Raw genomic sequence first — 24,697 nt, forward strand, 5'->3', positions numbered from 1 at the left:
AGCAACAACATAATAATAATAATATCCAAATGTTTTTATTTATTTATTGTTTTTTTTAACGCATCTGAATTTTGCGTTTAGGTAACGTTTGTAGAGAGGAACGCTTTCCGGAATCTCACTTTACAGCCGGATGTTTTTCCGCTGCGCACCGTTGCCGTGTTTTCCGTTTACTGTCCGATGTGGGCGCTTTTCGGCGGGTTCCGTTAAAATGGCGCTGTTGTTGCTCCCAGCTGAAACCCACCGTATTAAAAGCGACAGCGGTTAAAAGCACGCCGCGGACCGCTTCTGCTCGCACGGGAGGGGATATATAAGTGCGCAATGGCGGCTCTTGATCAGAAATCACCCAACGTGCTTCTGCAGAGTCTGTGCTGTAAGATAACGGGCAAGAGTGAAGGTAAAGAAACATATTTCAACCGTTTACATCACTGTCACACTCACACAGCTGCTTAGTAACATGATCAGTATGTGTAGCTATGAGTATATGGGGTGTTTCGTTGAAAACAGACAATGTGATGGAGGGTCTCCTCTTCCGATGAGATGCTGTAAGCGGACAGGTTGGCAACACATCAGGGAGATGCTGGTTAATACAGGGCCCCTGTTTCAAATGGCCCTTTAGATCAATAAAGACCCTGATGATTCAAACCGGTTCACACCCTAAGCCCTTATTTATTTAATATGTTATCTAGCTCACTCACGGGTGCTGTCATATTTCAGTGGTATGTGTGAATCAAACCCTGATCTGCAGGAACACATCTCACAACAAACAGCTCAGAAACAGGACATGAGCAGCTCATCAGTGGATCTAGTAGAAGTAGAGACAGCAGACCTACAGGAATATGATCCCTGCTATCAGATAAAGACTTTCTGTATAACCAGACACCCATTTCATGCTTGATAGGCTATAGGGTAGATTTTGACATGGATCCTGTTATTAAACTGAAATGTGTCTTGTGAATATGTATGAAAATGCTTTTGTGTGTTCAAATTTTTTTTTAATGTCTTAAGTTATGAATGCACCTGTTGTTTGTGTATCTTCTCAGCTGACGTAGCTCATCAGTTCCAGTACGCCGTGAGGGTCATCGGAAGTAATTATGCACCCACTATTGAACGGGATGAGTTTCTGGTGTCTGAGAAAATTAAAAAAGAATGTGAGTAATCTGAAACCCTGTTCTTCCCTCATTCAAGAGCAATTATCATTTCAGGAGGTGGCGTTCATAGAAATAAATAATATATTTTGTTTGCAGATTGTTCTGGGTAGTAGGACCAATATATACTTGCCCTGACAATCCAAATATTTGTAACAACATATATTTATGTCAGAAAGAAATGTTTATCATTAAACATTATTGTTTTTGTACAAAATTAACAGCTATACATTCATAAGCACTTTTTGACAGGAAAATGATGTTATATGGGGATTTGTTTATCATTTTCAACCCATTATAATTGATGTTTACAAAACAAACAATTCTTAAAATGTATTAAATTTAAAATATAATAATTCTACAGAATACAGAATTTTCAGTACATCATAGACCGCAAGAAGTTTGCATGGCATAAAATTATGCATGTAATCATCAAGCAATAAACATGTTAAAACAATACTTTGTCATTTATTTATGTTCCCTATTTGAAAACATTAGACTTTGTTAGTTTAGTTTGCCTGTTATTTAATTTAATTAATTTAATATATTGTGCTGCTGATGTTTTTGTTGTTGTTATATGACGATTAAATAATCTGAATCGGATCTTTCAACAATTCTTTAATATTTCAGGCTTGTGTGATTCAAATGCAAAATTTCTCTTTCTTTTTTTTGCCTATTTATTGTAGTGTTGAAACAAAGACGGGAAGCAGATGCTGCCCTGTTCTCTGAGTTGCACAGAAAGCTTCAGACCCAGGTCAGTATCCACAATGTATTGATTTCTTAATATTTCCATACATGATGCATAGATTAGATATGCATGGACTGCATATTGTTTTGTGCACATGTTGATTTTGTTGTGTCTGGTGAACAGGGCGTATTGAAACATAGATGGTCCATCTTATACCTCCTGCTCAGCCTCTGTGAAGACCCAAGGAAGCCGTCCAACCGGGTTCCTGTATGAAATATCTCTCCAGTTATTCTGCACAATAACATAATGAAAATCATTTGACATTTATGTACAAGGGCAGAGGTAATGTTCTTTCCTTTCCACAGGTGTGTAGTTATGGAGCTCTGCTTGCCCAGGCTTTGCCCCGTGACGTCCACTCCACCCCGTTCTACTACGCCCGTCCCCAGAGCCTCCCGCTCAGCTACCCAGAGCGCTCTGCCACCGCGCATAACTCCAGCATGGCCACCAGTGGCATCAGCAGTATGGGGGTGTTCTCCATCAATGGGCCGGGACCGACCCCTCCGTCTCTGCTTACTGGGTGAGTGGCAGTGATGGACTTGCAATTTAAGAGTTAAATGCAGAAATGCGGTGACCATGAGATGTCAAGCTTCAAAAAGGACACAAATCAGCATATCATTTGCTTATGCCACATGTTGCATCTGCTTTGAAGCCAGTAATTCCAAATGGGAAATGACAACATTTATGTAGAATGGCTGCAACACCCATTGTGAATTAAATACACCAATGCGCACGCTACCGTTTCACCTCAGCAGAATCGACAAGTAGTATGTGACGATATATCGATGTATCGAGCACAGCCCAATAAAGTATTAATACGATTTAAAATGAAAACTCTTTCAATTTGAATACATTTTAAAGGGGTTCTATTATGCTTTTTTAACTTATTTTCAACTGTGTTTGGTGTGTAATGTTGCTGTTTGACCATGAAAAAGCTCTGAAAAGTTACAAAGCACAGTCATATTTCAAATGGGGTTATTCTTTATAGAAGTAAACACTGTTTCCGAATCCCTCAAACTCATCGGTTGTAGTCTTGATTTCTCTTTCTGGAACATACACATCACAATATCCCTCATTTAAATCATTCCAATCCAAGACATATGGGGAAAAAGGTTGTGTGTTGTTGCCATGTCTTAGAGAGTTTTTTTTTTTTTTTTCACTCCTACACAAGTCGTGCCTGTGAAGGTGGTTTGGGTTGATCTGCTTTTTCAAGCCCCCGGAGCTGATACTCACGGCTTATGGTTAGGGCTGTTGCATTCCCGATACGCATGCTAAGCACAAAGACTGGGGCCGACTGACCAATCAGAGCAGATTGCGCTTTTCGTAAGGCGGGATGACAGAAGTTGCGATTAATTCTTTTTTTCCCCTCTATTGTTATGTATATCCGAGTGAAACGGCTTATGGAATGACAAAAAAAATGTAGGGCGGCACTTTATTTCATTCTCATTAATTGATTGAATGGTTTAGGAAGTTGGGCTTTGCTAATTAAACTGAGGCAGATCTGAATGTCATTTTTGGAGGATATATAGCGCCCCCACCCTCCACAAAGTATTACCAAATACCAAAAGGTATTATGTTTTATTTAGCGAGCATGTAACCACTTAGATTATAGATAGAAAAGACAATTTACAGCCAATACAGGTAATTTACCATATACTTACTTTATCAAGCCTGTTAACGCATACATCAGAGAGAAAAAAGACCACATTTTGCGCACTCAGGCCATTTACAACTGAAATATATACACATATTTTATTTTTTTAGCTTTGTAATAGTTCGACGATCGAATCAGAGGCATGCATTTGTCAGTCTTGAGCCAAGGATCACAACCATCTAAGACAAATGAGCCTATGCCTAACTGTTTAGGAGTTATGAGCGATTTCACGCTTGAACCCCTAATAAACATTGTGTTAAAAAAAAAAGTCCATTTTTGATTTCATGGTGACTTTAAAGAAACCGAAAGTAAAACAGAGTATTCAGGCAGGGGTTGAAAACAGGTGCTGCAACAATGTAAATTATAAGATTTTTTTTAGTTATTTAACATTAAATGATGTAAATGTATTCTAGTAGACCCCATAAACAAAATGATGAACCTGTAAATGAGCTTAATAGGACCCATTTAAAATGTAAATTATTTCTGTGATGTAAAGCTGAATTTTCTGCATTATTACTCCAGTCTGCAGTGTCACATGATCCTTCAGAAATCATTCTAATATGCTGAATTGCTGCTCGAGAAATATTTATTTTTATTTTCAATGATGAAAACGCCTGATACTTTTTTCAGGGCTTATATGATGTGAAGTATCAAGTCAGATATTGTTCGCAAATGTAGCATTTAAAGATCATTGTCTATTTATGGGTAGAATTTTATTACAATCCATTAAGATATGTTCCATTTCTTTGTTTCTGGTTTGTTTCAACACCCATATTTATTCTTTTTTTCATTAATTGTCTTTGTCTACAGGGGAAATAATCGTGCTCGTGTAAAGTGGTTTTCACTTTATGCTTCATATTATACTATACATTTGCAAAAAGGTCTCTAAAAAGTGAAGCTATTTCTAAGAAAAGATCTGGTAAAATTAGTTTGCAGGCGCTACTTGGTTTGATATTTTTTTTAAGCTCAGTGTCTGTCTACACACTGGTCATTATATTCACTGAAACTATTGTTTTACATTAAGTTGCTGTTGTGTCCCGTAGCAATGAACCTTCGGTTGATACATGCTATGTTTCATAAAATTGAATTTGAAGTGCTTTATTTTGCTTCATGTTGTCCTTTAGCCCAGTAACAGTCAAATGGGTTTTTTCTTCTCTCCCGTTTTAATAGTATTTTTTTTCAATAATCACAGCTATTGTATTTGCAGCATGTTTAATTGAATTGCCACACGCTCATCTATTATTAACACCGCTGTCTAGCGCCTGCAGCACTTAAGATATTTAAATATGACCGTGTACTCCAAGCCCTGAATTAATTGATTGCTGGATCCATTTGACAGTAAACCTGTCGAACCCACATCATCATTAAAGTGTCTGTACTTCAGTGTCATTATTTGTTAAAGCTCACCATTACGAGGTAATGAGTGACTTCCCACAGATATTGCTAATGGGCAGCAAGGATGCGTCTCGAGACAATGACGTTTGGGATATATTTATGTAGAGGTCAAATTACATCAATATTGAGGTACATTTATGTAGCGAAAAAGGCACAAAAATACTGAGCACTTTCCTAGAGTTTGACCTTCTGTAGAGTTCAGCTGTTAAATGAAGTGCAAATGTTTTCAGATAAGCATGAGTGTATTTATATGGGAAACTTTTGCCACGTATATAATTTTCTGCTTGTTTTTCAGACTCCAGCCCGTCGGTGAGTCTATGAGAGGGTCTCGTCTAGCCTGGACTCTCCCAGTGTCCAGTTCACCCTCTGGGGCAGGTGCTGCCCCTCGTCCCACCAGCGCACCCTCTTCCAGTCCGGCACCCAGACTCCCACAAAGACAGAGACGGGATGGAGATGGCAGCGGTGAGTGTCTGCAGCAACAATCACGGTTTACTTAAAGGAAATGATAAGTTCTGGAAACAATTGGGTGAATAATACTATATACTAAAATTAATAAGGTATTTATTAATCATTAATAATAGTATTTTAAAGTCAAGATGAAACCGATATTCTTTTCTTCCCTATTGTCGTAAAACTGCTTCTCGGACTAGAAAAAATGTAGGGCTAGACTCGATTTTGTCCTTCTATAGTATAGTTCATTTTAATGTTGAGACTTTAATTCATATTAAAAGTATCAAAGCTTTTTGCGAAAACAGAATCGCATCGACAGAAAACAGCACAGACTCAAAGATTTTAGATTTAAGAAACCATATAATTATCGATTAAAATCGAGAAATTAATATTGTAAATCCAGAGCTAGTGTCCACACTGCTGACATGTTTAACTGTCGTAGCTTTTTAGCTAATTAAACATTTGTTTCCGGTCACTGATTTTTGAATCGAAACTGAAAATAGCCGTTTTGGCCGTAAATTTTATTTTAATTTTTATTACATTAAAAAACATTTAGAATTATCCATTTTATGGTGGTTAAAAAAAATGTGTATAGAAGTGATTGTTTAAAAATGTGCTAAACGCCTGGGAGTTTTATGCAATAGATGGCATAAATATTTCTCTTTGTTTTTCCCGTAGTTTTAGAATGCTTAAGACTAGTGAGAATAGCTAATTGCCTTTTGTATTAGATTTTTCTCCGTTCTTGTAGAGAAAAAGAAATCTCTCTCAGAGGTGTTTAAGATGCAGTCGGCCACACAGCACCTTTTTCTGTGACAGATTTATGAGTATGACCTTTACAGCTCTTTAATTGAAATTCTCTTCTTTCTTTTTTTCCACAATTCTTTCCATCTCTTCTTCTGGCCCAGCTGAGATCGGGGAGTCTGCTCTCGTCCGAGACATTCTTTATGTTTTCCAGGGAATAGACGGAAAGTTCATCAAGATGTGCAGCCCAGAAAACTGCTACAAAATTGATTCAAAGGTGATGCTTTATTAGCTGTATCTTTCTTTTATTATGGTTCTGTCTTTATTTTTCTTTCTCTCTTTGATTTTTGTTAAAGTTAACTACAGTAACTCTCTGTATGTTGCATAGCAACCTCAAACAATCAAAGGAAAATTTGTGAACGGTACTTGGCACATTGTGAGCTACTGGCAAACTTACAGCTTCAAGTCGTGCTAGTTTTTAAAAAAAATGAATACTTTCATATTATTATAAATTATAAAATATTTCTATTACAAATAAATGTTTTGGACTTTCTCTTCATCAAAGAATCCTGAAGAAGAATGTATAATGGTTTTCACAAAATAAGATAAGAATTGTTTCTTGAGCAGCAAATCAGAATATTAGAATGATTTCTGAAGGATCATGTGACACTGAAGACTGAAGTAATGATGCTGAAAATTCAGCTTTGCATCGCAGGAATAAATTACAGTTTAAAATGTATTCAAATAGAAAACAGTTGTTATAAACTGCAATAATATTTCACAATATTACTGTTTTTATGGTATTTTTTGGTCCGTTAATGCAGCCTTGTTGAAAAATTTGACCAACCCCAAACTTTTGAATGGTAGCATATATTAGCATAAAGTGATAAATGAAGAAATACTGTTGCAAGGTCATTGTCATTGTAAAATTGTTATGAATGGAGTCTGCCATTTTTATAAGAACATTCTCATAATATTTGCTTGCTGTGTTCTTAAGCAATTGTTTTAATTACCACACATTTAAATGCCACCATAAATAACACGCTTATAAAGTTTTATTTAATCATAATAAACAGCAAATCAAATCACTGTCATTCATAATGACTGTGCATTTTTAACAAAGCAAGTGTAAGTTTCAGATTTTTTTGGCTAATGCTTTTTTTTCTTGCTTTTTAAGTTTATTTCCCCACTTCGGCAACAGTACAAACACTTTACATGTCAGACTGAGATGCTGGAACAGAATTATGAACAGAATGTTCTAGCATAGCGCTTATAAAAGTACTTTTAATGTGTATTTAATTGAGTTCTTAATAAACAAACTTAAGTAGGGTCACCTGTTATCACTTTTGTAAGTGCATAATGGGAAATGTAGAAGCATTGATCTCATCATCAGCTGTCTGGCTAGAACTAACGTGGCCCATCCATTTGAGCCAAGAAGCCTCCCCAGGCTTTTTTTTACATTCCTGGCAGACGTTGACCAGGAATCATCGATCAGGTGTCCTTTTTAAGTGACACTTTTAAAATGGTGCATCCATTTGTTTGGAAAAGAACAATGTGCTTTTTATGTCCGGTGAGGAATGCTGGATCAAAAGCACTCTGATGGGCCAGACCTGTTTGTTTTTGTTTTGAACGTGACACGTTAAAACCTTGGACCTCAGATGGAGATAAATGCCTTTATTTCATAAAAAACTAAAAATCTAATTCCATATCAATGTCAATTTGTATGTATTACAACATGATTATATGAAGCATAGAATCCATTTTAATATGAGGACATTTACCCAGATAGCATGATTTTAAATAATGTCTTCATATATTGCAAATAATCTATGGTTTAGGGCTATACGATATTGGAAAAAACTGATGTTGCAACATTTAGTTTTTCTGCAATATACATAGCAATATTAAAACCGTTTCACCAGATGACTTAAATAGCTCTATTTGGGAAGAATTGATCATTCTAGAATGATTGAGGTGATTTTGTAGGGGAGTGAATCTGCATAGATAATAATAAACAAATTACAAGAATTAGATGAACACAATAGAACAAAGATACAAATCAAATAAACAGTGCTTTGATTTTCAGGTAAGTCTAACAGTAATATAAACGCTTACACTTGTAAATAACACTGCATAGTCTTCACTGTATAAGTTAAATATAATTTATTTTTAATGCTGCAAAAGGGATTTTCTCTTTGTATTTTGTCGTTGGATTAACATGTCTGACAGCAGCAGGTGTATTAGGCTGCTGTCACTTTATGAACTAATGCACTGATCCAATATAATGATACGCATCCTTTTTCTGTGTGTATTGTGTATAATTATTTTGTATACATATATAAATACACACACATGCATGTATATATTTAAGAAAAAATTGTTATTTATATATAAAATAGTTATATTTATTTATAATATAAATCATATAAAAATATATGTGCAGTATATAAATGCAAATATTTCTCCAATATATACATGCATGTGTGTGTATTTATATATATATATACAAAATAATTATGCACAATAGACACATATTATGTAAACACAAACTTTTATTTTGGATTCGATTAATCGTTTACAGCCCCACGTAAGCCATATGTGACTGTGATTACGAGGATACTCACCGAGACGGGTATTTTAACATTATTTTGCATATATGTGTCCGTTCAAACACAAAAACAGAGCGCAAGTCTCTTTCGTGTTTTCTTGCGCTCGAATGGCATAAAACACTTGAATGTTTAAACTGACAGGACCTTAAATGTGTGCAAATGATAACTTTTACTCTATGATGGTTAGACTTTGCAATTAATCTAATAATCACGTACATTTCAAACCGTGGTGCCTGGTCCGTACGAATCTCAAATCAACTACGAGCAAGTTATCTTGCTGCCATACTACGGATAACAGTGTTTGTGGGACTCTATTTTACATTTCCCTTGGAATATAGAATTAAAGGAATCATTTCTTCCTAATTGTATTCAGTCTGAGGTTTGTCGTAGCTTCTTTGTCTTCATCTGTCTTTGAGGAAGAAATGTAAAAGAACTGGTTGTCTGTTTAGTAATCGTTTGCTTTGAATGAGTCTCGGTGACCTTTCCAATTGAACATTTGATCAAAGACTTAAATGGGCCTTTTATTAAACGCTATTAAAGAGTTTTTGTGTTGAATGGAACCGAGGCAGCCCACAAAAGACCACAAAATAAGTTACAGTCAAGATTAGCTAAAGCCATTTCTTCAAACTGATAGAAATGTCTTTGCCACAGTGTCACATGGGCAGATTACATACTGGCCGGTTCACAGGCAGAATACATTAAAGCAGACTTTGATTTCACACGCATTCCTGCAGAAGATATTTAACATGCATTTAAAAGATAAATACAATCAGTAGTTTTTCTTGTAGTCCATTATTATGTGATCATAACCCGTTCTGCATGTTGACTGTATTTTTTGCTGTGTAGGTGCCGCTGTGTAAGTCTCTGAGAGACACTAGCAGCAGGCTGGCAGAGCTCGGCTGGCTCCACAATAAGATTAGAAAATACACCGATTCCCACAGCTTGGATCGAGCCTTTGGCCTAGTCGGACAGGTAGGAAATGTGACACGACTTACAGTGAACACATCATATACATATACAACCTTAACTTCTTCACAGATCTTATAATGCTTTATTATATTCCTTATTTGAAAGAAGTGAATACTTTAGTTTAGCAAGCATGCATTAAAATGATCAAAAGTAAAGACTATTACATTTATGTGGTTGTCTCCTCTCACCCTTCGTTCTCAGAGTTTTTGTGCTGCGTTGCATCAAGAGCTGAAGGAGTACTACAGATTGCTGTCTGTACTTCATGCACAGGTGAGTCCGGGACAAATGCGAACGTGTCTGTTTGGCCATGAAACATTTATTTGATTAAGCCCCTTTTCTGCTGCTGGAGAAATCTGCAAGATAATATAGTCGGCATGAAACGGAAGCTGCGATAGTCTTTTCTTCCCTATTGTGACGTATCCGAGTGAAACGGCAAGAATTTTTTTTGATTTTGTCCATCGTGAATTGATTGGATGGTTGTGGTTTGCTATTGCTGTGATGTCATGTGAGTGACAGGTTGTCCCGCCCTCACACTAGTAAACGTCATCAGAGGAGAGATGAGATGTCACAGCAAGAAGCAGGGGAAGTTATTTTGATGAAAGATTATGAGCGCACATGCATTAAAAAAAATGATTTGCACAGAAGATAAATCGTTTACAATAAACACTGCAATATTCCATTAAAAAACAAGTATTGTCAGTTTTGATTCATGGTGAGCTCCAGCCAATATATGCGTACCCAATCTGAAATAAACATTAATTGTAGTTAATACGCTTTCTGACTCGCATTAAAAGCAGCTTAATAGATATGTCAGTAATAAGTATGAGAACCAGCACCATTTCTGTGAAAACGAGGTAACGGTTGTGTGTGTGTGTCTGTGTTAAGCTCCAGGTGGAAGATGATCAGGGTGTAAACGTGAGCGTGGACAGCAGTCTGACTTTGAGGAGACTGCTGGTGTGGACCTACGACCCCAAGGTTCGGCTGAAAACACTGGCCGCCCTGGTGGATTACTGCCAAGGTTAGTGATGATACAACTAATTTAAAAGTTACACAATACACTTCAAATATATTCAGCATTAACATAATATTTTATTGTGAAAGATGCATTTAGCACAAAGATATCAGCCTCAGCCTGGTTTCTCTCACAGGGCGTAAAGGAGGAGAGCTGGCCACAGCTGTACATGCGTATGGAAAGACGGGTGACCCCCACATGAGAGCGTTGATCCAGCACATCCTCGGTCTGGTGTCACACCCTATTCTCAACTTCCTGTATCGCTGGATCTATGACGGGGAGCTGGAGGATACGTACCATGAGGTCAGGACATGAACACACACTGCTTTTTTGCAGAGTCACTCCCAGATACCCTTGCTAGAACTTTCCGTAATTAAATAGTTGAAGTTACTTTAACACTGCAAACTTATGTACTCTAGTCTTTACTCTGTGCCTTTCATGTAGGCCATGACTAAATATTCACATTATATTCACTATGATTTTGCTGGCAGGATAGAGTTAAGTGATGCAATGATCGCAATGACTTTAATGAACTTTTCATTTAGTCATTGAGTGTCCTGAAGAGTGTATCATTACTAGTTTATCATCATTAGCCTCGTGTCTCAAGTAGAGTGTTAGAACAGATTTTAAATAACGTCATTACAGTAAGAGTTTGTCTCTTTTCCAGCTTTATTTCAATTACTAAAAATACAGACGTTCCGATTTAACGAGTCGATTTAAAACTGGTTGAACGATTCGTTACTGTAAAATGTTTGTAGAAGTCTCTTTATGACATATACTAGGCAAAATGCATTTTTTATATGCATAAACATATTGTTCTTTGAGTTAATTTACTGAAGAACATTGTAGAAAACATGCCTTAATTATTTTCAACTAGATAGTTTTTGTTCTTACTTTATGGACTTTGCGTCTGCTTGGTGGGGGTGTGAAAAATGGCCACTTAATTGATACAAAGTTAATAATTAAATACAATTTTCCACCACATAATGGAAGCTGATCTCAGGCCAGTGTCCTCAAATTGACTCTGTTGACTTGTGCGCACTGAGAAAACCGCTTGCACTTGAGTGTGATTTAAGTTGTGCAGACACAGTGAACCACAGTCTCCTACACCCAGACACACAGATGAGGACAGATGAGTCTGCGCTAATGGGCCCTTCTCCTTCCACTTCCTCTGTGGCCTTCTGTCTCTCTCTTTCTCCCACAATCACTCTCACATCTACTTCTCCTTGTCCTCTGCCATTACCAAATGGTGTCAATGAATCTTTCTTTACTTAGCCTATGCCCACTTGACTAAGTCTGAAGTCGCCGGGCGTAGAAGAGTTATCGCCCAATCAACTCCCAGCTTCCCCTCCGCATGGGCACCAATCAGACGCTCTTGCCTGTTATCACAGGATTTAATCTCGCCCTCGCTGAAGTGTAACAGGCTTTTTTTACAGTGCAAGCAGTGTTGAGGGTGGAGGTGACAGAGAGGGTTATATCACTAATGTACCCATCGAAAACACTCTCTTCCTGGTCCAAGGGTTTACGAGCTCCTCGTTTCGCTCGGCATCGTTATTCTCGGCAATAGTCGTTTTAATAGTTGCCGTGTTGAAAGCACTGATGTGCTCTTCTACTTTCATTCCCTCCGTCTGTGTAATTACCACAGAAAGGTCATTGCATTTCAGCGACCAGTTGACCAGTCGATGGAGGTCATTTATTTGTCTTAGAGCTGATGTTTCATCAGTGTAAACTTTACGAGACTGCATGCGTGGTACAGGCCGTAACAAAATAACTTTCTTAAATCTTTCAGAAATCCTCCTGACAATCAAAATGTGTGTTCAGTTCTTTGTAGCCTCTGACCCAACAGTGAAGACGGACAGACTTTGGCATGACAAGTACTCCCTGAGGAAGAGTATGATCCCGTCCTTCATCACAATGGACCAAGCCAGGAAGGTACAGCACTTATATCATGGTAGCACATCATGTACTTTACATTGTACTTTACATGATGGCATAACATCAGAGTTTATTGATCAAGGAATGAGACAATTTAGAAAATATTACAAATAATTTTACACTTGTGAAAAATGATGTGCAATATTTTGTATTTTATTTCTATAAAATATACGGTATTATATACATTATTATTGTAAAGTATTACTTTACAATAATAATATATTATGTCTGTGCTTTAGTATTTATTATAAAAAGCGGTTTGCTCTTTACACAGTGCTTGGGTGTTTCAAGTGGCTATTCATTCATAAATATTTATATTATAAATATTACAAATTGAAAATATTACAAATAATAATACACTTGACTTGTGAAAAGTATGATGTGCAATATTTTGTATTTTATTTATATATATATATATATATATATACATGTATACACAAAATCTATTTTAATATATTTGTTATAACATGAGCACAACAAATAATTAATTTGTAAAACAGGTCTAGTTTTTTATATATATATATAGAGAGAGAGAGAGAGAGAGAGAGAGAGAGAGAGAGAGAGAGAGAGAGAGAGAGAGAGAGAGAGAGAGAGAGAGAGAGAGAGAGAGAAAAATACATATACATACTGTATGTGTATACATACAGGTGAAACTCAAAAAAAAAATATATGGTGCAAAAGTTCATTTATTTCAGTAATTCAACTTAAACGGTGAATCTAATATATTATATAGACTTATTACATGCAAAGTGAGATTTCAAGCCTTTATTTGTTATAATTTTGATGATTATGGCTTACAGCTTATGACAACCCCATTTTCTAAATTAGAATATTGTGAAAAGGTTTTCATAAGCTGTAAGCCATAATCATCAAAATTATTACAAATAAAGGCTTGAAATATCTCACTTTGCATGTAATGAGTCTATATAATATATTAGTTTCACCGTTTAAGTTGAATTACTGAAATAAATGAACTTTTTCACCGGTGTGTGTGTGTGTGTATATATATACATCCATATATACATCCATATATACCGGTATATGTTATCACTCACCAGGTGAAGTTTGTAAATTGGATGTCTTATATATTATATTATATATAGAAGTATATTATAACACACCTTTCCTCATTTTTCACCTAACCTACGTCAACCACACAGTACACACTAGGGAGGAAGTGGCTGAGTTTTTCACAGCCAAGCAGCACTCACATTTTCTTCATTAATAGCAAAAACCCAGTTTGATCATTTAATGCAAGACATTACCTAACAGTGATTCATCTTTAGATTGAAACGAGCATATAATGATGCCATCTGATGCGTTTTCTTCCTTTCTGCCCTTCTCCAGGTGCTACTCATTGGCAAATCCATCAACTTCCTGCATCAGGTTTGCCACGACAGGACGCCGCCGGGAAAGATCATGCCCGCCTCCAAATCCACCGACTCTCCCAAAGATGGTGAGCCAGCGCTAATGTAGTTGCTTAAAATAGCCGCATTTATGCTTGCTAATGCGATTATTTGTGGCCATAATGGCAGCTAATAGTTAAATAACCTGCTGAAAGTGAGGGATGGAGAAAGAGGAGAGAGAAGGATTGATTTGTTGTGGAGGAAAGTGCAGTTTTTGACAGCCTGTCTGTGGTGTATTTGTCCATATCGACGCTGGCTGTATTTAACGTCTTTTGCTAGCATGGCTAATCAATGCTCTTAGCCTCCAACGTACATCTCTGTCCTTCAGTGTGATTCTAGAAGGTTCTTTGTTTTCTGGTGTTCTGTCCTTCTCTTTCTTACTCCGCATTGACTTTGTCTGGTTTATTTTTTTCTTTCATCAAAAGTGGTTTGCTCTTTACATGTATAACCTTGCAAAGGTAAATTTTTTTCAATTATTTATTGGCACAAATCTGGCAAACAATGCAGTCACGTTCACCATCATTCTGTAAACCTTTTAGAAACAGTCACAACCAAGGTTATTAGTTTCTATTTTCCAGGTATAAAAACTTTTTTTTTTGTAATACCAGTAAGAAATTAACTTTTAATCTAAGCTTTTAGTTGGTGCAATTAGGGCATTTGCATTTAAGCAGCTTTTATAAACGTGCCTCAGAAAGAAACTTGAGACAAAACATATCTGTTTTAGTCTGGGACTACACTTAAGCCTTGTCTGTGAAACCAGGGAATAAAATTGTCAAAATGTCCATTATGTCTTAAGTGAATGTAAACAGTTGAGAAATAAGATGCGTGTGTATTAAGGGTTTAACGGTTCTCATTAAAATAAAAAAAATAAACGTACCGTACCGTTCTCCACCCACGGTCAGGCACGCACTTGCACCGCGGTTGATCTAAAATCTGACAGCGTATCTATAATATGGTTTGTGTGTGACTGTGTGTGTGTTCTCATCTGAAGCGCGCACACTCTCAGACAGTGCTCAGATATTGAGTTCTCTTTCAAGTCTTGCGCTTGAATGGACAAATTTACACAAAAATTGTCAACATGCCCGTCTTGCGTATCCTAGCTGACATAGTATTTTATGCCTAAGGTGAACTTATACAGTCGAGAAAGACGACGCATGTGTGACAGACAACAATATCAGTATTTTGGATCCGGGCATTGTCTTAAAGCGACAGCAGCCTAATATTCCTCCTGTCTGTGTTTTTAATGTTAATCAAACAACAAAAGACATTAAACACTCACTGCTCTAGATTGAATTTAAACAGTCAAATATGCAATGTTATTTTACATTTGAGTACATTATTCAAATTCTGTACCTGAAAACTAATGTTAGACCTACCTGAAAATATTTGCTCTATTGGATTTATTTTTGCTGTTGCTTGTAGTTATATTATTTGTTCTTATTTCTTTATTTTTTATTTGACAGTAGTCCTTTTTTCCCCTCAACATAGCACATACCGTATTTAAAACCGTTTGAACCGTTACACCGCTAGCGTGTATCAGTATATTGTAATCTGTCCATTCACTCTTAAAGTGACAGCACCCTAATAAACCTGCTGTTGTCTGTCATTAATGTTCAGTAGACAACAAAAGATGAAAAGAAAATCACTCACTGTTCTGGACTGAATAACTTGAATTGTAAGGATTAATCTGTTTTTAATTTTTACAATGAAGACTACTTGTGTACCAGAATGCTACTGTTAGACCTACCTGAAAAACCTAAAGCACTGGTTTTATTTGTGCTATCATTTGTTATTTTATTATACTGACGATTTACTTTTTTTTTGTAAATTCAATTCCAAGATTGGAATCAAGCTTCCTTGTGTTGTGTGTAATGCTATTGCAACAAAATTACCCCATTGTAAAAACACTAATACAAACAATATAATGTGCAGACATTTAGGGCTGAGATAATTGCATTGCTAATTCATCAATGTTTAAATGTGAATAAAAGCTTCAATTAAAATCTGTTCATCGTATAAAGCGATCATTCTATTGAGAAGACATGGATTAAACCACATGAATCATTTGCATTACTGTTACGATTTGCCATGTATAAAATAAAAAATAAAATAAACATGTATATGAACGGTTTTACGTGTGGTATCGAATATCGATGTTTTTCAAGGTATCGTATTGAAATTCCAGTATCGTGACAACACTATTTATTATATCAAAAATGAGTTTAGTCTGTTTTCTACATTTTAAAATATCATAACCCTGCTCATTTGCATGGGAAATATAAGCTTGTAATAAATATCTGGCCATGTTTGCTGCAAGGATTTGCCAGAATATTATATTTTCATAAAGGTTTTTCTTTCTTGCTCTGCCTCATTTTTCCTCTTGACTTTTTCTTCATTCCTCCTCTTCTTCTTCTTTTTCTCTCATGCTCTTGCTTTCATTTAACACCCTTGTATATCTTTCTCAGCGACAGAATTGTTCACTGATCTGGAAGGGGCCTTTCAGAGTAAGATTGATGCTGCATATTTTGAGACCAGTAAGTATCTGTTGGATGTGTTAAATAAGAACTACCAACTGCTGGAACATCTTCAGGCCATGAGGAGATACCTTCTGCTGGGCCAGGGAGACTTCATCCGGCACCTCATGGACCTTCTCAAGTACGTTTGTTTGCGTAGCTTGACATGAATGTGCTTGATTTCATCGTTGATTTATAACCGATCTTTCTCCTCTAGTAAGGACGTTTATTCTTGGAGTCATCCATCTCTCTTTATCTCTCGCTCTCTCTCAGGCCAGAGTTGGTGAGGGCTGCCACCACTCTTTACCAACACAATCTAACCGGTATCCTGGAGACCGCTGTCAGGGCAACCAATGCCCAGTTTGACAGTCCTGAGATACTAAAGAGGCTTGATGTCCGGCTACTGGAGGTACTGAGAAGAAACTGAGCCAAATAAACAAATATCTGATGGCAAATATCACTACATAATTGTGTATCACTGAATGTGGGTCTGGTGTCCTGTTTTGTCCAGGTTTCTCCTGGGGACACTGGTTGGGACGTCTTCAGTTTGGATTATCATGTAGAGGGGCCCATTGCCACGGTAAATGTGGACGTCATCAACACAGGCAGTGTGAAGTCCGTGCACACCGTCTGCACACAGCAAGATTGTTCTAGCCCATTTAGATGCATTTTGTCAATCTACAGCACACATAATATAACATTTATATTTTAATTACTGTTAACCCTAATTCGGTCATTTTTGGTTTGGAAGAGATATTGCATAGTTTTTGGCAGAGGTGTAGTCGTGACTCATGACCCTGACCAAGGCCCATTCAAGAATCGGGCAATACATTTCAGTGACCTAAGATGATACATTTATTGCAGCATTGATTTATAAGATTCAGCATCCATTAAGTAAAGGAAAATCCACGGCTAGCTGTGCATTAAACTATTTTAATGCACGGTGTGGAGGCAAAGAACCGCTGGTGCGAAGCGGAGTGCATTAAAATCGTTTAATTATTAATCGCTTAATAATTTCAGCCTGCTGTGGATTATCCTGCTATGGTCATTTGCCAAATGGGTTAAATTGACGGTTATTTTGTTCAGAGACAGAGATAAAGTAGTATGGTAAGATTATGAATGAATAATAGCATTTTTTTTTAAATAATTATCGAGAGAGATGCTTACCTGCTTCTGTTCAGCATCTCTCTCTCTATTAACAATGAAGCTGAGAGTTTAATTACTTCAAAGTAGCGATGTAACCCCCTCGTTGCTGAGAAATTTAATACAGTGATTCAGTAGCGAAGCTATTTTATTACTAAAAGTCACAGGTGTGTGTGTGCGTACGTGCGTGCATGTGTTTTTCAATGAAAACAGCACATTAAAAGTGATTAAGCTGACTTGGAACTACCTGTGCGTTATACGGTTTTATTGCACACCTTCCAGCCAATCAGAATCAAGTATTTAGACAGACCATGGTATAATGAGAAGTTATTCATCAGATACAATATGGTTTTTGTCTGAAAAATATTTGGTTATAACTATTTTATAACCTTACGTTTCACCCGGAATGCGGAAATAGTTTGCCGGTTTGGGATTGTGTGTTAAACGGTTAGTTCACCCAAAAAGAAAAATTCTGTCATCATTTACTCACCCTTGTGTGTTTCCAAACCCATAAGACTTTCTTTCATCTTCGGAACACAAATGAAGATTTTTATTATTTTTTTCCAGTGAAATCTGAGAGATTTCTGTGTCCATTGAAAGTCTATTCACCTAAAATGCTTCAAAGCTCTCATAAAGAAATCGTAAAATAAATCCATAGTGGTTTAAATGGTTTAATCAAAGTCTTCTGAAGAGACACAATCCACTTTATATGATGATCAGATTTAATATAGGCTTTTATTCACATATAAACATTGATCAGCAAACATCCATAGAGCACTCAAATATGTTAAACGGAAGCTTGACCGTTCATACTTGACGACGCGTGAGAACAAACCTCATTGGTTCTTGCGGAAGCTCAAACGCGCTGGTGTGACAAGTGAATTTCAATGGTTCTTGCGGGTCAAGCAATCGTGCTTGAGCATCCGATTACCATATTTGAGTGCTCCATGTATGTTTGCTGATCAATATTTATATGTGAATAAAAGCCTAAATTAAAATCTGTTCTATAATTAAGTGATCATGTCTCTTCACAAGTGTGGATTTAATCGCTCTATTTATATGGATTTTATTTTACGATGTCTATATGAACATTTTGAAGCGTCAGAATTTTGGGTGAGACTTTCAGTGGAGGAACAGAAATCTGATATCTTCATATCTTCAATTTGTGTTCCAAATATGAACAAAAGTCTCATGAGTTTGTAATGACATGATGGTTATGTTAATTTTTGGGTGAACTAACACTTTAAATGTAAACTATACATTTATCATACTATCCATTATGTTTTGATGCCTAAATTCACTTAAAATGAATTTAAAATGATTGATTTTCATTTATTTAGACAAAATAGTACAAAATTGTAATATCAGCCTTGGTTTAATTGGTTATATCGTTACGGGCAATATTTGTTTAAAACAGTGCATCCCTAACCACAATGTGTGTCATACCTGGATCAGGTGTTCACCCGTGAGTGTATGAGCCACTACCTGCGTGTGTTCAACTTCCTGTGGAGGGCTAAAAGAATGGAGTACATCCTCACCGACATCTGGAAGGGTCAAATGTGTAACGCCAAACTGCTGAAGAGCATGCCGGGTGAGTGCGGTCTTCATTCTGTTAGATGTTTTTGAACCAACCTACATTTTTGTGAGAACCACCTTTCTCAGCAGACCGTTGAGATGTCTGTTGTGTATTTGCACAGAGCTCTCTGGCGTACTGCACCAATGTCATGTCCTCGCTTCCGAGATGGTTCACTTCATCCATCAGATGCAGTATTATATCACATTTGAGGTATGTCCCTCTGTATGTTTGACTTTTTCAAACAGTTGAGCTGTATTATTAATTGCATTGTGCACGGGTCACTGTAGGTATTGGAGTGCTCTTGGGATGAGTTGTGGAATAAGGTCCAGCAGGCTCAGGATCTGGATCACATTATAGCAGCTCATGATGTTTTTCTGGACACCATCATTTCTCGCTGCCTGCTGGATGTGAACAACAGGGTACGATGCACTTACACAGGGTGATTGTGTGCCAATGATGATCCCTCGTACTTATCCTCATTTCCGTAACTCTGTTTCCCTTTGTGTGTGTGTGTGCGCAGTCTCTGTTGAATCAATTGCGCGCAGTGTTTGATCAGATCATTGAGTTCCAGAACGCTCAGGACACACTGTACCGCTCCGCTCTAGAAGAGCTGCAGCTACGCGTCCAATTCGAGGACAAGAAGAGACAGAGAGTAGAGATGGTATGTACAGAGAGAAAGAAAAAGTGCTTTTTTACACATTAAATGCAAGTTAAAAAGGTGATTATATTGCTATCATTGCTTTTCGCTGTATGCAGAATTCATTTTGACACTTTCTGTCAGGTGAAATGAGTACATTATCAGCCATAAATATTTCTTACTAGCCATGAAACTGAACAATTATTTTTGTGCATTATTTGTCTATGATATATTATCATTATCTTTGAAAGACCTAAAGTACTTTAACAAAAATATGAACTTCACATTACTGTTTTTAATCCTTCAGAAGGCCTTGCACCAAAGATTTCTATTGTACGTGCAATACTGTAAACAAATAAACACTGTGTAGAGAATTATAAATAAAAAAACAAATTGCAGGCAATTTTTTTTTAATTTGTGCTTTTAAGAAACTAATACTTTTTTCCCAGCAAGGACACGTTAAATTTATCAAAGGTGCCTAATTTCAAATAAATACTTTTCTTTTGAACTTTCTATTCATCAAAGAATCTGGAATAAATGTATCAGTTTCCAAAATAAAAATGTCAACATTTTTAATAAGAAATGTTTCTTGAGCAGCAAATCATCATATTTGAATGATTTCTGAATGATCATGTGACATAATTTTACTGACACTAATGATGCTGAAAATACAGCTTTGCCATCACAGGAATAAATTACATTTTACAGTACATTACAATCAGGGTTTGAAATTAACTTTTTCACCCACCGGCCAATTTGGCTACTAAATTTAAGTTACCGGCCATTCGGGACTTCTACTAGCCAACAGAAAAAGAACAAATTAACCAGATTTACTACGTCACAGCTTGTGTGTATATATATATAATAAATATTTCATACATTAATTTCTTATTCAAACGAAATCCTGTCATCCAGCAATCTCCTCCCTTCCTCATCCATTATCCTTTTCACCAAAAATGTGTTTTAGGTGGACCGATCAATGCAGTACAAAGAACATGTAGGATGTTGGAAGTCTTTTCTGATTCTGTTAACCAAACGCTTTTTAATCTTTGCTATTCCTTCAATGCAAATGAACAAGCGCGCCGTTATTTGTTGCGCAGTGACGTGCATGTTCAAATAAGCCAGATATGCGCAGATTTTGCGCAATACGCAATTATATATTTAATAGAGCACAATGACTGACGAGTTGAGTATTTGCGCTAAATTTGTGCAGATTTGGCTTACACAAACTTCCCCAGCAAAGTGAGTAAACATAGTAGCACGCACATTTGACCGCGTTACCCGCCACGGTTGATTTTTACCCGCATTTGGGAGGTTGGCGGGTGTTCATTTTAAACACTGATTACAATAGAAAAGTTATTTTTAGTTCTAATAAAATTGTCTCGAAATGACTTCATTTTTGGTCAAATAAATGATGTTAAACATTTTGACAGATCCCAAATGCTCAAAAACACAGGTGACCATTGCTATAACTATGTTAAAAAAAAAAAGCAAGGCTTCTTATAGGCCAGAGCATTCCTAATGGTTAAGTCACATCTTCAGAGTGTCAAGCACTGAAAATAAGAATTATAATCCACTCTTTTAATTGACTCTTGAAAGTGGCCATTAGCAAATGTGTAGGTCAAAAGCAGAGTGGATGCTCCTTTTACAGGGACGGTGTTTATTTTCTATTGCCATTGATTTTTCTTTTCTCTCTTTCTCTCCTCGTGTCAGCTGAATTACTGTGAAAGTAAACAAAGGTGGAACGAGTGCCAGAGTGTTTGTTTCTAACTGTGTTTCTGTGTATTTCAGGGCGAGTGGGGTGTAACAGCAGAGCAGGAGGCAGAAGAGAACAGACGTGTGCAGGAGTTTAAAGACACCATACCAAAAATGTGCTCTCAGCTCAGATTACTCACACACTTCTATCAGGTACTCCACACAGCCTCTCATACACTTTAATGTGCTCGCCCAATAAACCCGTATCGTTTCATGCATGCGTGGGAAAAGTGCTGAAGCAGCAGGTACGAGCGGCGAGAGAACATGCTTAATGGTGTTCAGTAGAGCATTTTATGCTGATCCACACTACATATGCAATGCTCAAACACTAAATGGTCTGCACTCGCCACATTTTATGCTAGATAATAATGTGATGTGGACATTGATCATTTTAATATGAGCATGATTTTCTGATCAAAGCCAATATTCTGGTTGACTCTTTATTCTTGAAAATATATTTGCTTTAGAGCTATTGGAATATTCTTGCAATATAAATGTAATCCGAATACATACATTTTTGTTTCTCACTGTAATCTTGTGGAAATACTAGACATGAAACGGACATCATTGGAATATGCCCAGATTTCATTATTAATCAGTTTTCATGTAAATGTGTGGATATAACTTTTTTTTGCTTCTTTGCACAGTACACAATTTCGTTTTTATAATTACTGATTTTTATTTATTTATTATTTTGTATTATTAATCTGTTTAAAAATATATATTTATTTAAAAATATAATGCTTGTTAAAAAAAGAAGCATTTATTACATTTGAGTTTATAGGAGTTATAAATAATAAAAAATTATATTAAAAAAGATAAATATTTTTGTAAACCTTTTGAAACCTGACATAAAAAAATTATTTTTATTGGAAATGGAGACAGATTAGCCCTGAAAAAAATTACTGGAATGAAAAGTTTGGTTAGTTGTACTGGATTGTAATTGTAAATTTATTCCTGATGTTAACTGTATTATATAGTCATTTGCATGTATTACAGTGGAGTCCATATGAGTTTAAAAATGTTAATGAATATTAAAATAGTAGAATAAATGTTTAAAATAAGCCGTGGTATTTTCTGCTTTCAATGCAAACCAATACCAATCATTTCAAAACTGCTAATCTTGATTAATAACGATTTTATCATACACTGCTGAATTAATTTAAATTATTTATTAGTTCAGGGACAATTCACAGTATATTTACTGTAACATTATTAGCGCACAGATACATTTCATCTGTTGTCCTTGGGTGGCTGGTAAGATACCAAGAGATAGAAATGCTCACTTTATCACGTCACATGATATATTATACAAACAAGCGTCTGAAGCTCCAGCCCTGGACGTAACGCCTTCTTTCTGTCTGTTGTCCTTTAGGGCATCGTGCAGGAGTTTCTGCGGCTGCTAATGACCTGCTCTGATGAGAGTCTTCAGTTCCTCAGTTTCCGTCTGGACTTCAACGAGCATTATAAGGCCCGTGACCCACGCCTGAGGCCTTCGCTAGGCGCCACAAGGGGGAGACGAAGCTCCAACATCTGACCTTGCAGACTTTGGGAAAGTTCATGTTATTTGGTTGCTGCGTCAAGAGACCGTTTATTAATAGGGCTACTCAGAACTCTTCTGGCGCTCTGTAAGAAACTCATTTAACAGGGAAATTGTTTATAGAATAACCTATTTCAGTGTCATGGCCAAATGATTTCAGTCACACACAATCGACTGTCTAGTGGTTTTACAGTGTAACTGTCAGTAGCACAAGGTCGCAGGTCTGTTGTGCTTCCTTTTCAGTTGTTTAGTTAATGTGTGAATACTAGTTTTTTTTTTTTTTTTTTGTGTAAAGATTTGTTTGTGTTTATGTTTTTGGTAATATTTAAGTCCATTGAGATTTTTTTTTGTCTTGCTTTTCTTCTAGTGCCCTTTCTTTTTCATTTCAAAGTCTCCAGATGTCAAGAAAATAGACACACCTGGTCCATTTTCATTATTATATATATTTTTGTTGTTGTTAAGTTTGTAATTATACAGGCTGTGACCTTTTGTACTGGGTGTAAAAAAAAAAGAGGAACCTTAAATGTCAACCAGTTCTTTAATTTATGAATGGACCTGTTAAATTACATGCACTTAAATTAACTACATGACCTCTGTAAGATCCTGTAAACTCGCCTCATTTCGTACATGTAAAATCAACTACCCACAATGCTGTGTGATCTTAAGCCTCAGGTTGATACTGTGAGGACAACGTTACTATTCTGAAGTTTCAGATCATAATGGGCAAGATTATAGATTGCTGTTGTAGTGTTTTTCCTTGTCTCTCCCATGTTCATGAAATGTATTGATGGAAGTGGTAAAGCTGGGGGAAATCGCTCTCGCCCTCCTTCCCCGTAGTGCGCTCTTACACGGTGAAGATGAAAATGGACTGATGAATTAATTTTGTCTGTAGATTCAATGGAAAAGATACTGAGGTGTCACTGCAACTGTTTTTATCTGTATTTTAATGCGTCACTAGGAATCGAGGGTGAAGGAGTCAAATGATTGTCCATTAAAGGGTTTCAAACTCTTTCTGCACTGTATAGCACATGTGTACAAAGCAGAACTCAAAATGAACAAACATCCTGTCATTCTTTTCTTGAACTAATAAACCTTTTTTTATAGAAAAAAAAAAAAATTCATGTTGCTTTCCATTTCCTGTCCAATTCAAAGAGCCGAAAGAGTTGTAAGCAAGATATTTTATGAATTTAATAATTTTTAAGACTTAAATGTAATATTAAAGAGTTTTAACTTCATCCTAGTATCAACAAAACAATTGTTTTTTATGTCTTTTTGACAACCTCTGAAAAGTTACAATGTTCAAAGCAAAGTGAGATTTTATTTTACAGAAATCGCTTGTCAAGCTTCACGGGTTACTGACATCACTAACCCTAAAATTTACATAAACCCCGCCCCCAGAACGCAATGACAGTATATGCTAATCAATGACTAGAAGAACTTGAAGGTTAACTGCACATCAGCTACATAAAATC

General features: G+C 36.4%; 1 protein-coding gene across 1 annotated transcript; it reads left to right on the forward strand.

The window, feature by feature from the left end:
* Nucleotides 1–104: 104 nt before the first annotated feature.
* tubgcp3 (tubulin gamma complex component 3) lies at nt 105–23,722 on the forward strand. Its single transcript, XM_079616069.1, has 22 exons — nt 105–394; nt 1,041–1,148; nt 1,832–1,899; nt 2,017–2,100; nt 2,199–2,410; nt 5,235–5,401; nt 6,295–6,407; nt 9,586–9,711; nt 9,910–9,978; nt 10,594–10,726; nt 10,857–11,023; nt 12,542–12,652; nt 14,003–14,111; nt 16,527–16,716; nt 16,848–16,983; nt 17,086–17,154; nt 19,173–19,308; nt 19,415–19,503; nt 19,581–19,712; nt 19,814–19,954; nt 21,722–21,838; nt 23,061–23,722. Exons 1-22 carry the CDS (start codon nt 319–321, stop codon nt 23,220–23,222), a joined length of 2,715 nt encoding a protein of 904 aa, XP_079472195.1. The 5' UTR covers nt 105–318; the 3' UTR covers nt 23,223–23,722.
* The last annotated feature ends 975 nt before the right edge of the window (nt 23,723–24,697 follow it).

The sequence above is a fragment of the Phoxinus phoxinus genome (assembly GCF_949152265.1).
Source record: "Phoxinus phoxinus genome assembly, chromosome: 6".
Lineage (NCBI taxonomy): Eukaryota > Metazoa > Chordata > Actinopteri > Cypriniformes > Leuciscidae > Phoxinus > Phoxinus phoxinus.